The sequence below is a fragment of the Mixophyes fleayi genome, chromosome 3 (genome assembly GCF_038048845.1).
Source record: "Mixophyes fleayi isolate aMixFle1 chromosome 3, aMixFle1.hap1, whole genome shotgun sequence".
Taxonomy (NCBI): Eukaryota; Metazoa; Chordata; class Amphibia; order Anura; family Limnodynastidae; genus Mixophyes; species Mixophyes fleayi.
Genome location: NC_134404.1, coordinates 345088184 through 345113196, shown reverse-complemented (window position 1 = coordinate 345113196; position 25013 = coordinate 345088184). Strand labels below are relative to the sequence as shown.

General features: G+C 40.0%; 1 protein-coding gene across 1 annotated transcript in view; it reads right to left on the bottom strand.

Annotated features, from left to right (window-relative positions):
• Positions 1 to 25013, bottom strand: part of DNAH8 (dynein axonemal heavy chain 8) — a 354390-nt gene that overhangs the window by 16419 nt on the left and 312958 nt on the right. Inside the window, exons 84-90 of the mRNA XM_075204457.1 lie at positions 23939 to 24093; positions 21825 to 21978; positions 19445 to 19561; positions 16214 to 16315; positions 13897 to 14057; positions 4487 to 4643; positions 1074 to 1226 (exon numbers count right to left, since the gene is read on the bottom strand). Of these exons, the coding sequence (XP_075060558.1) occupies positions 1074 to 1226; positions 4487 to 4643; positions 13897 to 14057; positions 16214 to 16315; positions 19445 to 19561; positions 21825 to 21978; positions 23939 to 24093 (999 nt within the window). The remainder of the gene's footprint in view (positions 1 to 1073; positions 1227 to 4486; positions 4644 to 13896; positions 14058 to 16213; positions 16316 to 19444; positions 19562 to 21824; positions 21979 to 23938; positions 24094 to 25013) is intronic.

Sequence of the window (25013 nt, the reverse complement as noted above, 5' to 3'; positions counted from 1 at the left end):
TTAATCTTTCATAGATTCTCTTTTTTATATAATTGACACTTGGAGAGTGGTGACTGCAGTGATTTCTTTTCATTTTTGGGGGCAGAGGTTTGTAGCCTCTGTAGGTTTGTAGCAAAAGCACCATGGAGTGGCGGGTGGCTAAAACATACATTTGCAAATGTGTGCAACTGAGACTTTTGCATTTTTATGTACAAGTAGTAATGGCAGCTCCTTTGCTGGCGATAGCAGTGTGCTGGGGGATTTTTCTCTGTGTTTGTTCCTTTTAGGATAACTCCTGCTATAAGCCTATAAATTGATTGAGTGTTTGTTCCTTTTAGGATAACTCCACCCTTTCAAGCACCTGCTATGAGCCTATAAATTGATTGAGCAACTTCCACTTCTGTATTTGTCTGAGAGGCATGTTGGTGTCAGTAGCTGATGGGGAGTGCTGGCGCTGTATTGTCATTTGGAGGCTTCTGGGTACCTCTTGGTAAGTTAGCTCTCAATTTAAAAACACATATATGTATGGTCCAAATACATGGGACTCTCACTGTTTAGAGTAGGACCACTCAATTAGCAAAAGCGCTGTGGAATGGCCGGTGGCTTTTCATACATTTGCAAATGTGTGCAACTTTTGCATTTTTATGTACAAGTAGAAATGGCAGCTCCTTTGCTGGCTATAGCAGTGTGCTGGGGGATGTTTCTATGAGTTTATTTATTACCAGAGCTTTCCCCATTCATTGCAATACTTATACATTACAAAAATGTTTTCCCCAAATCATTCAGATTTGAAGCCATCTCGGGTATGTGAAACCAGTTAAAACATTTTTGGTGATTTCCACAGCAATTTACTAAATGAATCTTTCATAGATTCCCCCTTTTATATACTTGACACTTTGAGAGTGGTGTCTGCAGTGGTTTCTTTTCATATTTGGGGGCAGAGGTTTGTAAAACTGGGGATGTTCATGTTGATTTTCCTTTAATAGATTTGATTATTAGCAAATTGCTCTGTAAGTCACTAAAGAATAGAGAATTGTATCATTGTTTCTGCAAATTAGATCCCCCTGTATTTTCTCATATGAGACAGATCTCACCTCGCTCATGACAGTAGTCCCATCTATCGCTAGTTTCAGGTCATTCAAGCTGCTTCTTACAATTGTGATGACCTTTTGCATCCGATCTATTTCTTGATGAAGAAAAATATTCATTGGGTTGAGAGCTCCTATTTTCTGCAGTTGTGCTTTCACCTAAAATGAAAGGGTAACATACAATGTTTATGTAATCTTTTATATTGTACACATAGACTTGACTTTTCAAGTGAAAATGAATCTTTCCATATTTGACCTTTTACGGTATATATGTTTCACAAGCAGCCAATAAAGAGATATTACTACTGTAAATGTTATACAGCAGCATACATATGAACAGTAGATGTATTTCAGTGCTATATTTGTTCAGGAGATGCATAAATTATATATGTATTATTTATATGTTTCTTAGAACAGGGCTGATAATAAGTGGTCTCCCTATGCTTGGCGGGTTGCATGGTCTGAGATACTCATTGGGACAGTTAGCATAAAAGCTGCAAAACACATTAATAAAACAGACTGATGAGGATGTAAAGTTTGGTAGACTGTATGGTCTCAATAAGAGGTGTCTTTCTGCCATCTCTGTAAATATATTGTATATAATATATAATCTCCACAACTGTACACAACTACAGACTATTATAAGTAAATGATGAAAATATTTTAAAAAGTCAGCAAACAATTAAATAGTTGAGCTAACATTTTGCATCATAAGAATCTCAGTACATAGTACAAATATTGTAAAAGCAAAATTCCCCAATGTAATTTCAAGCATATAAATGTTCTCTGTTAGGCAGGGTGTAGTGTAATTATTGATAAAACACTTGTTTCACTGAATAGTTCCCTCGAGATGTAGTTTAATTCATAACAAGGTAAATAAATTGAATACAGACATGATAAGAGTAAAAATAATTGTCTCATTCTGGGTATTGAACCAAATAGAAACTGACACTGGAAAAGTGAAATAATCTTATTGTCCTCGGTAGATAATTTATATCTGTACAATATTATATTGTGAATAATATAACTGCACAATCTTGTGTTCATTTAATGTGCACATTTGGGCTCTGCAGTACAGTTTAGAACATCTATTGATAAATTTAAAGGTGATACAGGTTACTTGAGATGCTCCACCAAGGATATTTTCAATATATTGTAGAAACAGTTTTCTTTAAACAACAAGTGTAATATTGAGCTCAAGTATAGAATTTTATCTACCAGCAAGAGATTGCTTTTCACAAGTAGAGAGAGAACTTCTACAAAGGAGTGCTTTTTACAAACATAGAGGGAACTTCAGCAAGGGTGTGCTTTTTACAAACATAGAGGGAACTTCAGCAAGGGAGTGCTTTTACAAACATAGAGGGAACTTCAGTAAGGGAGTGCTTTTACAAACATAGAGGGAACTTCAGTAAGGGAGTGCTTTTCACATCAGAATGGAATCTTCATCAAGTGAGTACTTTTCACAGAGAGGAAACTTTGGGAATAAAGTGCTTTTCACAAACAAAAAGCAACTTTAATCCCAGGGTAGAAGCTAAGAAATGAACAGGACGGGTAGGTTCGAAAATCACACAGAGGGATTAGGTTCTTAGACCTAGCAAAAAGTAGATATAGCAAACAAGTGTAAGAATCATGACAAGAGAATATTCAGTCATGGACAGGAGTAGAGATGAACAAAATGTTAAAAACTGTTCTATGAAATATTTGCCTCATTAGTTATGTGACTATAAACTTTTGTCTATACCACTGGCAGAATATTGCGTTAAGTGTTTTCAGTCCTACCCCAACCACCCAACACAGCAGAATGAATTGACCCCCAATCCCAGCTCTATTCATTTGAATGCATTGCTGGAACTTTGCACCTCTGCGAAACAGCCCAATCCACCGTGAAATCCCATTTGTGCAAACTTTTTCCAACATTTTGCTCATGTCCAGAGCATACATAGGGTCAAATCCAAAACGGGCAGTTAGGTAGACAGGGGTCAATACTATAAGCCAACTCAAACATAAGCAGGACACAGATAAATCAAGAATAACAATCAAGGCTAAGACAGAGATAACACAAAGCCCTGACACCCAAATCAGTACTGGAGAACCAGCTTCTTTGTCTCAGTGTACTCTTGGGTCTATAGCAGCAACCAGATGCCCCCATGAATAGCACAGAAAATGATGGAAATACAGCAGGGCTAGTTAGTGGTGACAAGACCACAACAGAGAGACAAGAGAAGGTAGCAACAATAACTGAATAAGTCAGATATGGGGTCAACGATGGAACAGGATAACAACATACACAAAACAGACATGACTGTGAGGGATTGCCAAAGCCACAGACTAATACAAAAACAGAAGACAAAAGGCCAGAGGCTAAGACACAAAGGCCATAGACTAGAAAAAGCTCAATGCAAGATACAGATCCCAAGATCCAATCTACAGTTGCCACAATGCCACACAATGCTCCTGCAGCCTCCAGAGTGCTATCAGGCCTAATATACTCCTTGAGGTTGCTGGAATCTCAATACAATTAGGTTTGCTAGCAGAAATTGAAAGGCCACAACACCTGCTCCAATAGTCATGCACAGACGTGCAGTCTAAGGGCTAGATTTACTAAACTGCGGGTTTGAAAAAGTGGAGATGTTGCCTATAGCAACCAATCAGATTCTAGCTTTCATTTATTTTGTGCATTCTACAAAATGACAGCTAGAAACTGATTGGTTGCTATAGGCAACATCTCCACTTTTTCAAACCCGCAGTTTAGTAAATATACCCCTAAGAGTTATTGTCTGATGCTGCCAATACACATGGATGGGACCGGAACAATGGATGGGACTGGAACAAAGAGACTTTTCATCAGTACTCAGGGGACGTCTCTGCAAATAGATGAGCATCTAGGTACAACATTGTGTACCTAGAAATGCGTATCTCTGTCGAAACGTAAGTGGAGGAATAGACTGCGACCGATATCTGACATCAAAAATGTTCTCATGAGGAATGAAAATTGAAAAAGTATCCCTGATAATATGCCCTCTCCACCTTTCTCCAATCTCATAATATTAATAATTTCACCTTACAAATGTGTGTGTGTGTGTGTGTGTGTTTTATACGTGAATATCAATGATTAATGTACCTGTTTTCCTTGTAAAGATTTTTAATAGGTAGTTTTGGGGGAAGCACCATAGGTTACCATTAATGTATATAAAATATAAGGCTGAATATGTTTATCAGTTACTATAGTCTGACTTAGGATGTCATTTGAATGAAAAATGGGTGTTATGTGTCTGCATTGGGGAAACAAATGATGTAATGTTTGAGAAATGTGCTGGAAAATGGTGTGCAAATGGTTTAGGACAGGTCTATCTGTTTCTCCAAGAATTATGTAGCACTATGAAGTGTAAAGGAGGAATGGATGGTAATATAGAAGCCACCTTATCAGGAATGTAATCCGGAGGAAGTTTATCCAGCATGTCTTGCAGTATCTCATATACAACAGTCTCACGAGTTTCCCACACTTCCCATCTGCTTTCTTTGGGTTGAATGCTGTTTATGGTGTCCAGGACTTCTGCAGCCATGTTGCTCTGATATCTGTAACACATAATAGTAAATGCTGTAGAATAAAGTAATGTACATTATACAGAAGCATTACACCCTGAGAGCTGATCCCATTTCTCATCATATAAAATCTGTCACATTATTTATTATAAGACTAAGCTAGTATAGGTACATTTATTGAAGATGACCATTCCAATTTGCACAACACTGCTCCCCATAGTCTTGCCTGCATGACTGGCACATGAACCAATGAGTGTTATAAAAAAGCAAAAGGACATTGACACAAAACCTTATCCTGTTACTTTACCAGGGGGTAAATGTATCATAGTCCGGTTTTTGCACCCCGCGGCGAGATCGGCGAGATGACAGCTAAAATTTAAAGCGGCGCTGCCTTGTAAAGGCAAGTTTCCCATTACAAGGCAGCGCCGCTTTAAATTTTAGCTGTCATCTTGCCGATCTCGCGCGGGGTGCAAAAACCGGACTATGATACATTTACCCCCTGGACTCCATAGGCTGGGCCAACATAAGTATAAATTTCTCATCTGCTCCTGCCCAGCTGCATGTATAGTTAGGGGCAGAAAGCTTAATGTCCAGCTCAGTGATTCAGAATGGCCACACATTTTGCCCTAAGAAGTAGGTGCAACACCATGAGGGGCAGAGAGACACTTGAGGTGGGACTTGAATGTTTAAAAAATAGGATTTTTGTACTTACAGTTATATATAGCAAAAAATATTTTTTAATTATTATTGCAGTACCGTATTAGCTAGAAAAATCTATGTGATGTTACATACTTCATCATCATCACAATTTATTTATAAAGCGCCACTGATTCTACAGCGCTGTACAGAGAACTCACTCATATCAGTCCCTGTCCCATTGGAGCTTACAGTCTAAATTCCCTAATATACACACACAGACTGAGAGAGAGAGAGACTAGGGTCAATTTTGATAGTAGACCATTAACCTACTAGTATGTTTTTAGAGTGTGGCAGGAAACTGGAGCACCCGGAGGAAACCCACGCAAACACGGGGAGAACATACAAACTCCACACAGATAAGGCCATGTTCGGGAATTGAACTCATGACCGCAGCGCTGTGAGGCAGAAGTGCTAACCGCTTAGCCACCGCCCTGCCCAAAAAAGACAAAAGTATTATAGGAGTGATACCTTTATTGGCTAACCCCACATTTTTTTAATTATATTTGCTAGCTTTCAGAGCACAGAGGCACCTTCATCAGGCAAGTTTACAAATGAATGACTGAGAAAAAGGCACAACATTTAAGAGCTGTTACATCAAGAAATTTGTACAGGGGGGGTGGGGGAATACATTGTTAAGATAAGCTAGAGCAGGGGTCAGGGAACTTTTTTACCTTTTACCCCCAAATATATTTAGAAATGGCGACGTTACCCCCATGATTAGAAATTAACAAAATATTACTAATATTAATAATAGTACTTAAGGAAATCATATATTATTAATTATTTGACTTCTAACCTGTATGGAATCAGCTTCAGCTTCAAAACTTCAGGTTTTTGAGAAATGATGTTGCTTCATTGTTGATACGAGAGCATCAATATTGGGGCATTTTGATGTCAGAGCAATTTGGATACAGTCTTCAGCGTCCAATCGATTTCTCTGCTTCGTTTTTATGTTTGTTAAAGTTGAAAATCCTTGTTCGCAAAGGTAGGTAGTTGCAAAAGGCAGCAACTTTTTGACTGCCTCCTCATGTGCAATTTGGAATGCCTTTGCAGCAGTCGACATCCAAAAATTTGAAAGATCTGTTTTGCTTTCAAATGCAATACGTGCTTCATTATTGCATCGAAGTTCAAGAAGTGCCTCTGCCAACCCTTGAGGTTCTTCTGGTACAACATTAATTTCACATTGAAATGGGTCTACAATCCAACCTACAGCGTGTGAATCAAGATCTGGAAAGTAATCAGAGAACCGCTCTTTGAGTTTGGTAAGATGCCTTATAACTGTATCCTTGATGTCTTCAAAAGTAATATTTTCACAATCTTCCAAGAACAAAGCTAACTTTGAAAAGGTAGCTATCTTTTTCTGTTCAGCTTTCTGTCTCCAATATAACAGCTTTGATCCAAATGCAGAAATCTTTTCTCTGGCTGAAATTATATTTATGTTTTTTCCTTGCAATTCTTTGTTCAATACATTAACATGCTCAAACATATCAGCTAAATATGCGAGATGTGCAACCCACGTGGAGTTTGTAAACTTCTCTGCGAGAACATGCTTTTGATCAACCAAAAAAATTTCAAGTTCAGTTTTGAGAGCCCACACTCGGTTCAGAACATTTCCACGTGAGAGCCACCTCACTTCTGTATGATAAAGTAGGTCTGTATATTCAGCCTCACCATCTTTACATAATTCACGAAATAATCGCGTGTTTAGTGCATGTCCTTTGATAAGATTGACAATCTTGATAACATCATGCATGACGGCTTCCAGTGCAGGTTCCAAATGTTTCACAAGCAGTGCCTGGCGATGGATAATACAGTGGTTTACTTCAACTTTTGGATTTTTCTCTCTCACCAAAGCCGAAAAACCATTAACATGACCCAACATAGCTGGAGCTCCATCAACAGACACAGCAACGCAGTCTTCCCACTGTAAATTGACGCCATTAAAGTATTCATTAACTTTATTGAAGATATCAATCCCACGAGATCGCAAGTCGAGAGGCGAACACAACAACAATTCCTCTTCAATGAGACGTAAACCTTTGTAGCGGACATATACCATCAGCTGCGAATTACTACTAACATCTGTAGTCTCATCAAGCTGAATAGCAAAGTATTTACTCTCTTTTATTGAGGTAATAACTTCTTGCCTCACATTTTCTGCTAAAATAGAAATTCTTCCTTTAATAACTCTTGCAGACAAGGGCACTGAATTTAGTTTCTTGGCTTCATTCTGACCACACATAATCTCTGCCATTTTCAAAGCTGCTGGTTTAACCAATTCTTCACCAATAGTATACGGTTTTTTGTTCCGAGCAATCAACCAGGCCACTTCAAAGCTAGCCTTTGATGCTGAACGTTGATTGAATGTACCTCTCAAGTTGCTGTCCAGTCTTTGTCTTTTGACAGACATTTCCAAATTTGCAAAATATTCCCGCGGTTTTGAACTCAGATGTGGGTGCAAATTATCCAAGTGCTTCTTCAATTGACTCTTTTTGAAAGATTCTGCAGTCAGTACTTTTAAACAAACAACACACTGTGGTTTCATTATTCCTTTGTCGTCAATTTCAGTAAACCCATAATCAAGGAACTCTTCCTGGTATATTCGTTTTCTATTTGATGTCATCTGACGGGTAAAAAAGACAGTGATTGGAAAAGTTGTAACCAATCAGCACACATTTAGAGAGCACAGAAAGGAGGTTCCATAACCACTGAAATTAATTGTAATGCACACTGTACCCCCAGAAATTGATGATATATCCTGCTAGTACGGTACACAGCCTGGCAGCAATTGATGACCATATCATACCACAAAATCTAAAAACGGTTTGGATGAATCTCTTCCAAGAAGTTGTATTTGTAGCTATAATTACGAGGACATTATGTTTATATATAAAAAATTAAATGAAAATATATTTATTCCAATAAAATTCAAAAATAAGTCAGATTCCCCCAAAACAAGCAGTATTAAGCACCAATGTAAAACAATCCAAAGAGATAAAACGACACTAAAACACCTCTAATTGAGCACCAGGTGGGGCCTGATTGTTGCGCAGGGCATATAGGGAGAGAAAAAAGAAAACATAAGAGGCACTCCAGTCCCTTATCAGTAAATTCCATATATGAATTAAAACTTGACTTTTATTGTATTCATTAAAAAATGCGAAATATTAAAAAGTGGTAAATTGTGTGCATGTATTGTGTTAAAACAAACACCCGACAACAGTACAGGAAGAAAAAAATTCCTTGTTAGGGCATCAAGAGAAGATTCCCTTCATTACCTATATTGTAGATTTCTCTGATGAATATATATATAAAGCGCTGTATAGCTTTATCTTGAATGTATCATCACTAGTTGCGCAGGGCTCTAGTCAAGCATCTAATAATAATGCAATTGACTATATATATATATATGCGTCCCTCACCCTATATGCCTCTGTTATTTAACTTACTTTTATATTGACGTTCTCTGTTTTCTTCTGCCGCTGCTCGTCTCTGCTCCTCACTGAAATTGACGTCGGCCGTGATGACATTCAGTGGGAGAGAGCAGGAGAGGGGACTGCTGGGAGCCGTGCGGTCAGGTGATTTATGAAAAAAAAAACCCGCTTTGGAGCCGCGGCGTAGGAAAAAAAAAAAAAACCCGCTTTGGAGCCGCGGCGTATGGTTACCCCCGGAAAAGCCATTTTTACCCCATTTGGGGTAATTTACCCCTGTTCGCCGACCACTGAGCTAGAGTAATAAAAAGGAGGTTTTCGATAGATCGAAAACTCTGCAAACTTTCAGTCCTGGGTCCACTACCAGAAGGCTCAATAATGGCAACTATGGATGTGGAGTCTCTGTACTCTAACATACCCCACAAGGATGGCATAGCCGCATGCCAACACTATCTTAAAAGAAACAGTCTAGCCACGGAGCGAACCCTGCAGCTGATCAGACATATACCTGCAGTGTATGGGAAGTGCCATGGGTAGTAAGATGTCACCTCAGTATGCTAATCTTTTCATGACTAAACTAGAGGAGGAATTCCTATCAACTTGCACAATGAAACCTCTAGCATACTTCTGTTAAATTGATGATTTGCTACTAATCTGGACTGGCTCTGAAGATGAGCTTCTGACTTTCCATAAAAACTTCAACAAATTTCACCCAATCACTAGACTCTTAATTACTCATGATCTCGGGTACATTTCCTGGACATGACCCTATACAATAAAAACAATACTATACAAACATCAGTCTATCATAAATCTACAGGCCACCCAACATATCTGAGATGGAACAGCTTTCACCCAGGACATATAAAGAAGTCATTCATTTACAGCCAAGCTCTGAGATACATTCAGATTTGTTCAGACAGTGAAGACAGAAAACAACAGACACACAATATAGAAGACTATGGACACCCACGTGGGTAAACACTTCTCTGGTCCTAATACTGAAAGGTCTTTATAAAAATGACAGGGAGAGAAAAATATGGGAATTTAAGCTGATAAGAACTTTCCAGTCATTGACTAAAGGACTCAATCTAACACCTGGCTTTATGACCCACTACATGGACACACTTCACACCCCACAGCAGAGTGCAGATCTCTGAACTCATAGGACTTTTACTCTTTCATCCATAACGAAAACCTCCTTTTTATTATTTTAGCTTATCTTAATGATGTATTCCCCTTCCCCCCATGTACACATTTCTTGATATAACAGCTCTTAAATATTGTGCCTTTATCTCAGTCATTCATTTGTAAACTTGCCTTGTGAAGGGGCCTCTGTGCTCTGAAAGCTAGCAAATATGATAAAAAAAAATTGGTAAGTCAATAAAGGTGTCACTCCTATAATACTTTTGTCTTTTTTGACACGATAGTATTTAACATCACATGTACTTACCATTGAATCCTTTTCTCTGGATTCTATCTGGGGGACACAGCTACCATGGGTTGTACTCTGGGATCAAGGAGATGGCACTTAAATAATTAACTTTAAATTCTTGATGGAAGCTCCTTATCTCTGCAACCTTTGGTATACTCCAGTTCAACTTTAAAAGCACCAACAAAGGTTAACAGCATACGCACAATAACACAGTGCAACATTCAAACCAGAACACTAAGTGTAAGGGTGGGAACACAGTGTCCAACAAATAAATTCAGAGAAAATCAATCAATGGACTCTAGTGGCTCAAACTGGGTACTCTGAAAGGCAGACAGAAAGAGATAAAGATCCCACAGTGCAACAGGTGGAACAGCACCTTGTGCAGCAAGATCTGCACTGGCGGAATGATGTGTGCACGACCTTGGATGAGAAACCCCTTGCCCTCAAGATTCATGCCATTAAAGCCAGCCAAGGAAGATTCTGGTGAAGAAAGAGATCCTGCTGCAGGAGGTCACTGCACATGAGGCCACGTATGGCCAATTCGGAGCAACTAGGACGACTGGCAACATCTTCCTTTTGATTTTCTCCCAGCTGATAATGTTGTCTAGGAAGCATTGGCAGCAAGGAGAAGATGTACCCCAAGCTGAACAACCATGGAGAGTCATGGCATCCATCGCAAAGGTCATTGGATCTCTGGTTGTTGAACAGAACCTGGGTACCCTGAAATTGTGGCAAGAGACCATGAGGTTGATGTCTGGCAGACCCCACCACTGGACCAAGAGACTGAAGACTTCGGGTTGAAGCGACAATTCTCTTGTGAGAACCTTATGACTGCTGAGAAGTCTCCCTGCCAATTCTCCACACCAGAGATTACAACTGTGAATATTGTAGGGACAAATTATTCTGCCAAAGTCAAAATCCGGAAGGCTTCTTTCATCGACCAAAAACTCCAGGTTCCCCCCTGGTGGTTAACATATGTCATAGCCGTGGCACTGTCCGAGTGTACCTAGACCACCCTGCCCACTAGCTCCCGCCTGAGCTGTGTGGGGAGAAACCTGACATGCGGTAGGCTTCTCTCGCTGCCTCTTCCTCTCATAGGTGAGCAAGCAACGACCTTCTGGCTCTCTGAGAGGGTGCACCTTCTGGCAATCAGCAGGTCTGGCAGAGCTCCTTTGATTATTAAGGAAGAATGAATAGGAAAATAAGGATGGAGTGATGATAATTCTCATACCCTCGCTGGCCAATCTCCAGTGAATGCTGCGTCTGCAGCATACACTAACCTGTCTCCTATACCAATTATTAGAGAAAAAAAGAGACATACTATTGTAATAAGGGCTGTGAAGCAGCCCTCCATTAATAAGCCCAACTTCTTGGGCACTTAAACAGAAACTGGGGTATACCAGGGGTTTGCAGAGGGGAGGAGCTTCCCTCAAGTAATTAAATTAACTATTTAAGTGCCAGGTCCTTGATATGATCCTACAAACCATGGCAGCAGTGTCCCTCAGATAGAATATAAGAGAATTAATGATTTGTGTGTTCCGCAAAAGCCTGAATCACAATCCAACTGCTAGATCTTTTCTGTTGGTCCGAGTCGCATCTGTTCATGTTCCTGTTTGCATTCATCCTTTGAGTGTTCGAGTGAGCCACAGATGATCAGGGCCGGATTAACCCGAGGTCTAACTGGGCTATAACCCAGGGGCCTCGGGCATCCAGGGGGCCCTTCAAAGTTTTCAGCAGCATTATTGATCGGTCCGGGGGCGCCCCCAGCTCGGTTAATGCTGCTGAGCACAGTCAGTTCAGTGCTACGTCCCCGGCGCTCAGTAATCTGTTTACTGAGGAGATCTCGCGAGTGAACTCTCGCGAGATCTCCTCAGTAAGGAGCTTACAGCGCGCCGGGGACGGAGGACTGAACTGACAGGTAAGCGCTTGGAGGGGGGGGGGGGGGGTGGCGGATGGCTCACATATTGGGGGCCTCACAGGGGAATGGAGGAGCCCTTAGCCCAGGGGCCTCCATTCCCTTAATCCGGCCCTGCAGATGATACAAGAGAAATAGATACTGTGTAGAAACCAGTGAAATCAAAGAGAACAAGATGCCGAGAGAGGTAAGATGAGACACTAGGGGGCACATTTACCATCACTCGCAAAATATGAAAAAAAGTTTTCAATCCTTATCGCATTGACTATTTCTCATATTTATTAAAAAAGCAACACAGGAACAGCAGTTCCAAAAAACTGCTGTTCCTGTGAAGTGGAAAACACACTTACCACTCAATCTTCGCTCCCGAAGCAGCATCCGATGAACGGGGCTCCTCTTCTGACTCCAGTGCGCATGCACCGAGTGAAACCCTCAGGCATGCGCACAGACATCTCCATTCCGTCTCTGCAACTATAGTTGCAGAGCGTGAGCGGTGAGTGACAGGGAGGGATCATGTAATCCCTCCACACATGCGCTGTCCAGCTCTGCTCTTCGGAGCAGGGCTGACAGCACTGAAACTTTTCATTAATGATAATGTACGCCAGCTTCAGCTGGCACACATTAACATGTTTGAAAAGTCAATTACATTTATTGTTAAATAGCGTTACTGAGCACTCCCCATACACTGTTATGGGGAGTGCTCAGTAAAACAATAGGAGATGCAAAGCAGCAGATATCTATGATATCTGCTGCGATGCTACTATCATAAATACCAATTTAGTGTTTAATGATTTTACAGGGGGAAAACCTTTAATAAATAGGCCCCTAGGTCAGAACAGAACACTGTATCACCATGTGAGTTGTTGGAAAAGATACTTTTAGACTGCATTTGTCTGTACTGAAACTGCAGCAGACAATATGAGAAAAGAGAAGGGTGATTGGAAACGTAGAACATATGAGCACAGTAATGTGAAGGCTGCAATGTAGAAGTGAGGTGACAGCATGAGTCAGCTTTTCCTCCAAGTTTCTTTAGCTACAGAGTACTGATGTGATAATGAGGTTACTCCTGCTATCCGATGTAAGACCACACTGTCAGTGATGAGATGATTTGTACTGCAACAACATGATCTGTGCTGTTATGTGTTCCAAAGGAGAAAGACAACATACTTTAAATAAGGGACTCTACATACATAAAGGATTTCTGTCTGTAGAAACAGGTGGGATAATTACTGACCCAGCCAAATAGATTAACTCAGCTGTACATGATTAAAGAAATCCTAAAAACATGAACTGGATATGGCCCTTGAGGACAGGTTTGCCCACCCCTGATGTACAGAGACAGCTGAGGTGGGTGAGACTGAGTTACAGTCAGGAGGTTGACCAGAGGGAGCTACAAAGTAGGAGCTAAGGAATAACACACTACCCCTACTGATCCAGGCAAATAGGTTACACAAGGGACATACAAATGTCAAATCAATATTTTCTTTAATAAGCAGGCATTGAAATCTCTAGGTAATGTTTCCTGCACTCTTCTTGCATGGCATGCCGCATGCCTCTTTATATGTTTCAGGCAGAATCTACAATTCCTTTCTTTCACAGATGTGGCCCCTACTTCTAGTCTAAGTGAAGGTAACAATGTGGCATCTGTGGTAAATGTTATCAGTTAACTCTGGAAATACAGAAAGGGGAAACGTGAATGCAACAGTGTTTATACCAGGTGGTATATTCACATTCGCACAGAGGAACACTCCACAAATGAGAGATATTTTATAGTAGCTTGATGATTAATAAATATAGCTTTCTTACATGATGTCAGCATTGGGGTGCAAGCCAAACACTTCAGGGGTGTCCAGCACAGGTAAAGCCTGGACATAATCCAAATACTGCTCTATAGTCTTACACTGAGGGATCTTATATCCTTTATAGAAGCAGAATGTGGGATCGAACATCTTCTCAGTGAACCATACCTACAACAATGTAATATAGATGGATATAAAGCCAGAAACATAAGGTTGCTTAAAAGTTAAACGTAAGTTTGAATAAAACATTTACACTATATACAGTAAGGTCCCTGACATGAACATTGTTAATACAATGATAATGCAAATGACTGCATACAACATAATGGCTAGATGTTAATACGTGCAATGCCCCACACCCAGCTTCATGCAAATACACCAAGAACTATAAGTCACATCTGCCTTGATTTCTGATTATAGCCTGCAATGTGCAGAAACAGCAGAACCTCAATGGGAAAAAAATTATCTCAAGATTATGGGGTCACATAAAATATAGAAGTGCAGTGTACAGTTTACAGTGCAGTGTACAGTTTCTTACTCTTTAGGGAACTGATGGCCTATTTTTGTGCAATTATCAGTTTACATGGACATGTATATGGGCTAGAGCAGCAAGATGGGATTACCAGTAGATTACCAGTAGAAGGGGAACATTTTTCTCTTCATATCTGCAAGATCTGGGCAGACAGGGTGGCACTGCTTTTCTGCAGGAATGCTGAAAGGAAAGTTTATGCTAGTGAACATCAAGGGGAAGAGCACTCATTTCTGAAGGCGTTTTTGTTTTAGATGCATGCATTGTATTTACGCTGGCCCCAAAGGTTCTGTTTGAGATTCTATGGAGATATATATATATATATATATATATTATACACACACACTATATGGACAAAAGTATTCGGACACTTGACCATAACACCAACAGGGTCTGTGATGACATTGTATTCAAATACTTATACTTTAATATGGAGTTTGTCCTTTTGCAGTGATAACAGCTTCCGCTCTTCTTGGGAGGTTTTCCACAAGGTGCTGGGTGTGTTTCTGTGGGAATTTGTGCCCATTCATTCTGTAGCATTTATGAGGTCAGGCACTGATGTTGGACGAGAAGGTCTGGCTCACAGTCTCCGTTCCAGTTCATCCCAAAGGTGTTCGATGGGGTTGAGGTCAGGGCTCTGCGGGCCAGTCAAGTTCTTCCACACCAAACTCATCAAACCATGTCTTTGTAGCCTTTGCTTTGTGCACTGGGGCACAGGCATGTTGAAATAGAAAATGGTCTTCCCCAAATTGCTGTCACAAATTTGGAAGCATAGCATTGTCCAAAATGACTTGGTATGCTGAAGCATTTAGATTGCCCTTCACTGGAGATAAGGGGCCTAGAATAAACCCTGAAAAACAGCCCCATACCATTATCCCCATACCATTATTAACTAAACTTCATAGTTGGCATAATGCGGGAAGGTAACGTTCTCCAGACATCCACCAGACACAGACTCACCCATCTGACTGCCAAACAGAGAGGCGTGATTTGTCAGTACACAATTACACTGCTCCACAGTCCAGTGTGGGTGTGCTTTACACCACTCCATCCAACGCTTGGCATTGGTCTTGGTGATGTGAGGCTGCATGCAGCTGCTTGGCCATGGAAACCCATTCCACTAAGCTCCCGATGCAGTTTTTGTGTTTACATTAATGGCAGTGGGAGTTTAGAAATCTTCAGCTATGGAATCAGCAGAGCTTTGGCGACTTTTACGCACCATGCGCCTTAGCAGCCGTTGACCCCGCTGTGTGATTTTACGTGGTCTTCCACTTCGTGGCTGAGTTGCTGCTGTTCCTAAACGCTTCCACTTTCTAATTATATCACTTACAGTTGACCGTGGGATATCCAGCAGGGATGAAATTTAACGAACTGTCTTATTGCAAAGGTGGCATCCTATCACAGTACCACACTTATAAGTCACTGAGCTCTTTCGAATGACTTATACTGCATCACAAATGTTTACAAATGGAGACTGCATGGCTAGCTGCTTTTTTTATAAGAAAGCAGCTAGCCATGCAGTCTCCATTTGTAAACATTTATGATGCAAAATAGGTCATTCTGAAGAGCTCAGTGACTTATACACCTCCGGAAATGGGTCTGATTGAAACGCCTCAATTCAATCAATCAATCAATTCAATAATTAACAGGAGTGGCCAAATAACTTTGTCCATATAGTGTATATATATATATATATAAATAACAATGAACCCACAGCCTTGTAATGAGAATGTATGGAAAAACAGACGTTGTTGTTATCAATGAGTGGATATTTCCTTGAATAAGATTTCCTTACTTTGACAAGGCCATTAAGGAGACGTTTGTCATAATAATCAGTGACACGACCTCCATATAACACTTCTCCCATCATATACCTCAAAGTGCTCCAGGACACACTCTAAATAAACAGAAAATGTTAGACGTTACATTGTATGCATGAAAAGAGCATTTACTGAAAATATATCCCAACAGATCTTACTGGTATTTCTTAGTAAATAAGATATACACTAAAATGTTTTCAGATATTCGGTACAACAAGTGAATTCAAGAGTGAAGCAAAGTTTAGTAAACATGTATGTGTGTCTGTAAAGTGTTTATATACTGTGGGGACTATTGTATGTGTATGTAAAGGGTTATTATGCTGCAGGGACTGGTGTATGTGTGTATGTAAAGGGTTAATATGCTGCAGGGACTGGTGTATGTGTGTATGTAAAGGGTTAATATACTGTGGGGACTAGTGTATGTGTATGTAAAGGGTTAATATGCTGCAGGGACTGATGTATGTGTGTATGTAAAGGGTTAATATACTGTGGGGACTAGAATATGTGTATGTAAAGGGTTAATATGCTGCAGAGGGACTGATGTATGTATATGTAAAGGGTTAATATACTGCAGAGGGACTGGTGTCTATGTGTATGTAAAGGGTTAATACACTGCAGGGACTGGTGTATGTAAAGGGTTAATATACTGCAGAGGGACTGGTGTATGTATATATATAAAGGGTTAATATACTGAGGGGACTAGTGTGTGTATGTAGAGGGTTAATATACTGTGGACACTAGTGTATGTGTGTATGTAAAGGGTTAATATGCTGCAGGGACTGGTGTATGTGTGTGTGGGTGTAAAGTGTTAATATTCTGTGGGGACTAGTGTATGTATGTAAAGGGTTAATATACTGCAGGGACTGAAGTATGTTTGTATGTAAAGGGTTAATATAATGCAGGGACTGGAGTATGTTTGTATTTAAAGGGTTAATATACTGCAGAGGGACTGGTGTATGTATATGTAAAGGGTTAATATACTGCAGAGGGACTGGTGTCTATGTGTATGTAAAGGGTTAATACACTGCAGGGACTGGTGTATGTGTGTATATAAAGGGTTAATATACTGCAGAGGGACTGGTGTATGTATATATATATATATATAAAGGGTTAATATACTGAGGGGACTAGTGTGTGTATGTAGAGGGTTAATATATTGTGGACACTAGTGTATGTGTGTATGTAAAGGGTTAATATGCTGCAGGGACTGGTGTATGTGTGTATGTAAAGGGTTAATATACTGTGGGGACTAGTATATGTGTATGTAAAGGGTTAATATTCCGCAGGGACTGGTGTATGTGTGTATGTAAAGGGTTAATATACTGTGGAGACTAGTATATGTGTATGTAAAGGGTTAATATTCCGCAGGGACTGGTGTATGTGTGTGTGTGTGTGTAAAGTGTTAATATACTGTGGGGACTAGTGTGTGTATGTAAAGGGTTAATATACTGCAGGGACTGGTGTATGTGTAAAGGGTTAATATAATGCAGGGACTGAAGTATGTTTGTATGTAAAGGGTTAATATACAGCAGAGGGACTGGTGTATGTATATGTAAAAGGTTAATATACTGCAGAGGGGCTGGTGTATGTGTGTGTGTAAAGGGTTAATATGCTGCAGAGGGACTGGTGTATGTAAAGTGTTAATATACTGCAGGGACTGGTGTATGTGTGTATGTAAAGGGTTAATATACTGCAGAGGGACTGGTGTATGTATATGTAAAGGGTTAATATACTGCAGAGGGACTGGTGTCTATGTGTATGTAAAGGGTTAATATACTGAGGGGACTAGTGTGTGTGTGTGTGTGTGTGTGTGTGTGTGTGTGTGTGTAAAGGGTTAATATACTGTAGGGACTAGTGCCTGTGTGTGTATGTAAAGGGTTAATATATTGTGGGGACTAGTGTGTGTGTGTGTGTGTGCAAAGGGTTAATATACTGTGGGGACTGGTGTATCTTTGAATGTAAAGCATTAATATACTGTGGAAACTGGTGTTTGTGTGTATGTAGAGGGCTAATATACTGTGGGGATTGGTGTAAGTGTGTATGTAAAAGGTTAATATACTGAGGGGACTGGTGTATGTGTGTATGTAGAGGGCTAATATACTGTGGGGACTGGTATATGTGTATGTTAAGGGTTAATATACTGTGGGAACTGGTGTATGTGTGTATGTAGAGGGCTAATATACTGTGGGGACTGGTATATGTGTATGTAAAGGGTTAATATTCAGTGGGGACTGGTGTAAGTGTGTATGTAAAAGGTTAATATACTGCTGTTTCCCCTCTCTTGCTTACAGCACCCCATCTACCACCCTCCTCAATCTCCTGCAACATTGGTCATAGCACAGCTGCCATTCACCCCATGCTGTTGCTGGCCTCGCCAACACATTACTCCTCCCTTCTGCCAGGCATCCCCCCCTGCTAATGCACTTCAGAGACTCTAGGCTGGTCTCCCTGCACCACTGTGATAGCTGCATTGGAAACATCAGAGGAGAGAAGACAGAAGAGATAGATATACTTCACTGACTTCAGGCCGGCAAGTGGGGCTGTGAAAAAAAACTTTTCCAAGTGGAAAAAAGTGGCGTCCATATAATTAATATACCAAAAAGAAAAAAATAACCTGTATTCCATAGCCTGACCATGCCCTCTGTAGGATAATAGTCTTGTAGTGCCCCCTACCCCCTCACCTTCCACGCCAGGATAATAAGTGGTAGGTAAAAAAATTACCTCAGCCTTAATTTAAAATCCGGCTTCCTTCCCCCCCACCACCGATGTTTATGTTCACCTGTTTGGAAAACTCAGCTCCACTTAGCTTGTTAAAAGACCAAGCCTTTTCAGCTGTGCACACAGTATTTCATGGGCCCCTACCATTGCATTCCCCTGGTTGGCCACTCTGACACTGGAACCACATACACATTACTGTTACAGACCAGTATATGACAACAAAAAGCAGCACATGATATCAAACAGCAGGAACAACAGCACATGATGTTTCACAAAGCAATATAAAACAGTATACGAAAGTACTGTATATAACAGAACAAGACATGATATCATACAGTATAGATCACCCTATGACAGTATATGGTAGAACATATTCAGTGCAGGACATAAATGGACCATGTGGTATCATAGAGATGTATGTCATAATACAAAATTTGATAAAGAATTAGATTTCTTTAGTATTTGTGATATGAACAATGCTTACGTACTTTCTTGTTATGACACTCATCCAGGTGATTTTGAATGAACTGGACGCCCACTGTGAAGTCTGCAGAGTTGAATGCATATGGAATATTCCAGCCAAGAGGACCAAATCTGCGTCGTTCCTGCCAAACATTATATTTGCTATCATGATATTTTTCAAAATAATTTTAGTAAAAATAGATATCATTAGGTAAATACAGTATATATTTATATGTAACAACTGCAGTAAGTGGTGCTAGTTTGCAACCTGTTTATACCCTGGAGCTTTCTATCCTTGCCAACTGAAAAGGTATTTCACCACATCATCCAGAACACAGTGTGGATCTGTTGTGTGTCCTACGGGAGATCAGTGTAACAAAAAACCCTAACTGTTACAATGGATCACTATAGACAAGAGAGGAACCACACCAAGTGACCACTGTGAGGATTGTGTGTCGGTGTGTCATGCCACTAAGTGACCACTGTGAAGATTGTGTGTCTGTGTCAAGACACTAAGTGACCACTGTGAGGATTGTGTGTCTGTGTCACGTCACTAAGTGACCACTGTGAGGATTGTGTGTCGGTGTGTCATGCCACTAAGTGACCACTGTGAAGATTGTGTGTCTGTGTCAAGACACTAAGTGACCACTGTGAGGATTGTGTGTCTGTGTCACGTCACTAAGTGACCACTGTGAGGATTGTGTGTCTGTGTCACGTCACGAAGTGACCACTGTGAGGATTGTGTCGGTGTGTCAAGCTACTAAGTGACCACTGTGAGGATTGTGTGTCTGTGTCACGTCACTAAGTGACCACTGTGAGGATTGTGTGTCGGTGTGTCATGCTACTAAGTGACCACTGTGAAGATTGTGTGTCTGTGTCACGTCACTAAGTGACCACTGTGAGGATTGTGTGTCTGTGTCACGTCACTAAGTGACCACTGTAAGGATTGTGTGTTATGCCACTAAAGGAAGGCACGCAGCATAGCCACACACTGGAAGTTTATTAATTGGATGAAAGTGGCATTCAGCAAATTCTGTACACAATTTTGGTTGTGATGCTAATCATTATCTTAGTAACAAGTCAAAAAGTTTAATATATTTGTTTTAGTTGATATAAAATATAATGTGGTGAAGAAGGTAATTAGTGTTTCCAATTTGTTAATTATATCGCCAGTTTGGTTTTATTATGTTCGCAATTGCATAAGAACGTTTCCGATGTTATTTATGTAGCGGTCACACATTGTGAGCGCTAGTTACAAGTAATATTACTTTTCATACACCAAGTAGAAACTCCAGAGATGCCATAAAAGAACCAGTTTATACAGGTCCAGGGGTGGGAGCCTGAGGAAGGACACCTGGCCACACACGGAAAGATGACCCCCTCCTCAAGGAACAATGACCAGAGGAATCAGCCAATGGGGCATTGAGTTCTTGGGAGGTCATGACCCATCGACCTATGGATGTGAACCTTAACACTTTATCTGTGTATCGTTGTGATGTCACTGCTTTTTATGACTGTACAGTGTATACATTTTTCACCTCTGGCTTTGTAAATCAGAGGGTTCTGATAGAAGCTTGTTGTCGGTGCCCACCACGCAGGCGTATGTATGCAATACTTTGCCCTGTAATCTATTTTGCGAATAAAACTCTTGTGCTTTCGATCCACAGCGATCACAACGAAAACTCTTGTGATTCATACGATACAACGGACATATCAGGATAAAGAGGTGCAAAGACGTAACCTATATTTAAGGCAGATATAAAATATATAATACTTAATACACTAAATAATGTTTCATAGTCTGGAAAAGAGGCTTATTTGTCACACCTCTCCTATAGGGAAATATGTAGAAGTCTATCTAATCTGCAGGAGCAGGTTGCAGATAGGGATAGATTTTCTCTGGGCTCCTCTTTCAGCACATGCACACACAGCGGGTGTAATTGATTTGTTGTTTGTAGTGCTTGGTTTGTAGTGCTTGGTTGGAGGATAAAAACACTGTTTGTATTTGTAGGCGGGGCCACCGACACCAGTTAGTGGCCGGCTGGTAGTGAGGCAACTACTGTTTAGCCAGACGTAGTGTTGTAGGAGAATTGTGATGATTTACTGGATGTGTCTGCTGTAACCACCTTTGAAACTGTTTACGCCATCCTGACAACTGCCAACAAACAGTGAAATGGTTCAGCCAAGCTGTGTGAGACTCCAGTGAATGCCCTGCTTTATCATAATAGTCTATGAAATAAAAGGGAGCTCTATAGAATTTAATGCAACATTGTGTGTATAATCATTGTTTTCTAATTGTGCTCTTCATTTTTATTATGGTGGATGGTACTGTCATTAATTAGTGAGTGTCACGATTTATCAACCCCCAGTATTGTGTCACATGGAGATTAATGAGTGCTTTATAACCTGGACAGCAGAGTGAAAGAAAGTCACAGCGTAGAGCAGAGGTTTCCATATTGGGAGGTTACTGTCATCCAGCAGATCCTGATTAATCCCAGCAAACGTCCTCTTCAAGCCTTCTCGCATGCCTTGGGGGCAATCATTGGTAAATATGATAGACCTCTGTTGAGAAATGGGCAATTCATTTTTAAGTTAAATATATAATTAACTATATTTCTCAATTAATAATTGTATCAGAGTGGTTACTATTCTTGCCATTAAAAGTAAGACAAACAATAAATGTATCTAAGTCCCTAAAATGCTCTCTGTATTGTATATTGGTAAGAATGATGCTCTCTGCGTTGTATATCAGTAAACAGGATGCTTTATGTATTCTTTGGAAGAGACTATGATGCTGTCTGTATTCTATATTACAATACATCCCTGTTATTTCTCCATGAGGATGCAATGTGCAGTCTCCTGTGACACTATTTACTCCTCGCGAATTTGATTGATACCATTCTATATGCAGTCTCCTGTTTACATTTATACAATTTATTTGCAGTTTCTGTTTTGTCATCATTCATGGTCAATAAAATAACGTAACTTTTCTTTTCAATTGTTCTGATTTAAAGATATGCTTGACGTTATGGACGCTATAGGGTTTTTTGGCAAAAAAAAAAGATACAAACTATAGAAGTTGTTAATAATATAGTACACCAATGTATCTAAATGTATGATGTAGCACATATAATTGGCATATGAAATAGAAGCAGCAGTATGTCCCCTCACTTTCATGAGTTATATTATGTCAATAAGATGTTGAAACAATATTAACAATATTTTTATAATAGAAAAGTAAAAGTAAATGAACCAAAAAATCTACCCCCCTATTTCCTACGTACCTGCAGAATCCCTCAAAATACCAGAGCACATATATACGTGTTACCCAGAGAGAAACATTTGGGGCCAGGCACAGTACTATAGGCGTTCCAGTGATGTGACAGCTCAGCTCCTCTGAGCATGTGCCAGCCCCAGAGCAGACCTAAGGGAGGATGGAAACACCCCCAGGCATATGGAGAATTAACAAGTTGCCCCGCTGCCCATTATACTATAAAGAGGAAAATATTGCACACTTTTTCAAACAACTTTTATTGAATAAAAGACTCCACATAACCCTCATTCATCACTTTGTTTAATATAAAAAAAAATGTTTGTTTCCTCTTTCATAATCCAAATGAAAAATAAAATATTGTTTTCTTCCTTGAGCTGCTGTAGTCTCAAAGAAAAAACATACGACCTCTGTGATCAAAGCTGGGCTTACCTGGGATTCCCCTTCACCACCGACCAGTGTGGGAAATAGCTTTTGACTGGATAGCGGTAAAAGGGAGTCCCTGGAGCTCCTGGCTGACATCATATAGGACTCCTGGGAGAGTGAATATGACAGCAGAAAACGTGCGGCTAAATGCAGAATAAGGTGAATATTTTGTGGAACAAATTTTAGAAATTCACTGAACTCTATTCTGCATCATTCTACACCATATAGGAAACAGAAAAGAGAAGATCTGGCTTTGTGCCATCACACAGCAAAGTGCTTTGGAATGAGGATGATAATAGACAAGCCTACATCTCGAAACAGCAGTAAAAAAGAACATTTTATTACCAATATATAAAGTAAAAATAGTATAATTAGTTAAATTAGTTTATGTTAAACAATAGAGTCAAAACAGTTCTGCAGATAATTTCTCACACGGACTATAAACTCTGCCAAATGCGAATTTACAAACAGTGCAAAATGCATTCAATAGAATGGTAAAGCAGAAGCAGAACTTTGCATAGAAGATTACATCACTAGAAGTTTGGACCTCTAGGAAATGGATTGTTCCACCAGGAATTTTGGTTCAGTTTAAATTCACTGTAACTTCATTCTTCACTACTAAGCAATCCGCAAATTGTATTTTCATACTTATTAAACGATATATGCTCTTCACAACTGACTATTAAATGAGTATGACTAATTTCTGACATGAATTCTATAATTTCTACAAAATACAGTTGAAGATAACTCTACATGTTCGATAACATAGTATTTTATCAATGATAATAAAGAATATTTCTATGCTGGAGATTCGTTAACACACACCTGTAGCAGAGTTATTGGAAACTTCTTGTGTGCCTCTGTTGTTATCCATATCCTAAAAGTTTCATGAATTAATTCTGTGTTTTGAATAGTTTCAAGCAATTTGTTCATAAAATCCAGTCCAAGATGACAGTTTTGAAGTAGGACCCATCCTCCCTGTATTACACATTTCCAACAAGCTGTCAGTATGGTAATTTACTGTTATACTTACTGTACTAAACTGTCTGCTAGAAAATAGACAAAACAAATGTGAGAACATTTTGATGAATAGTACAAAATCTTGCCAAAATGTATCAATTGTAAGTGGGAAATATTGCAGCAATATTTTGGAATATGTGTGATTCAATTATGATTTACTCACAAAAATAAAAAATGACATTTTCACAAATATCACTTTATGGGGGGGATTCAGGAAGCTGCGAAGTGTCTCATGGCTAAGTGAATCTACCACTAAAGGGGGGAATTCAATTGGCTGTGTTACGAGTAAAAGTAACGCGGCCGTTATTACGGTAATAATGCGCGTTTTTACTGTTATTACGGTAGTTTCAATGCCAGCTTTTTGCTCCCTGAGCTGCGAGCAGAAAGCCAAGTTAAAACTACCGTAATAACGGTAATAGTTTTAACGCTGCGGAAATTGTGGGGGGGAATTGAATTCCCGCCTAATAGTGAAAGGTTAGCACACGAGGGGGTAAATGTATCAATCTGCGGGTTCTTCAACACCCGCGTGTTCAGCCTCTTCCGCGATTAAATTTCAAGCGGCGCTGCATTGTAAAGGGAAGTTAACCCTTTACAATGCAGCGCCGCTTGAAATTTAATCGCGGAAGAGGCTGAACACGCGGGTGTTGAAGAACCCGCAGATTGATACATTTACCCCGAGATGTCTGTATGGCAAGATGCTGGAACAATGCACACAGCCACTAATCCGCTGCGCTGTACAGAGAACTCACTCACATCAGCCCCTGCCCCATTGGGGCTTACAGTCTAAATTCCCTAACATACACACAGACAGAGAGACACTAGGGTCAATTTGTTAGCAGCCAATTAAACTACTAGTATGTTTTTGTAGTGTGGGAGGA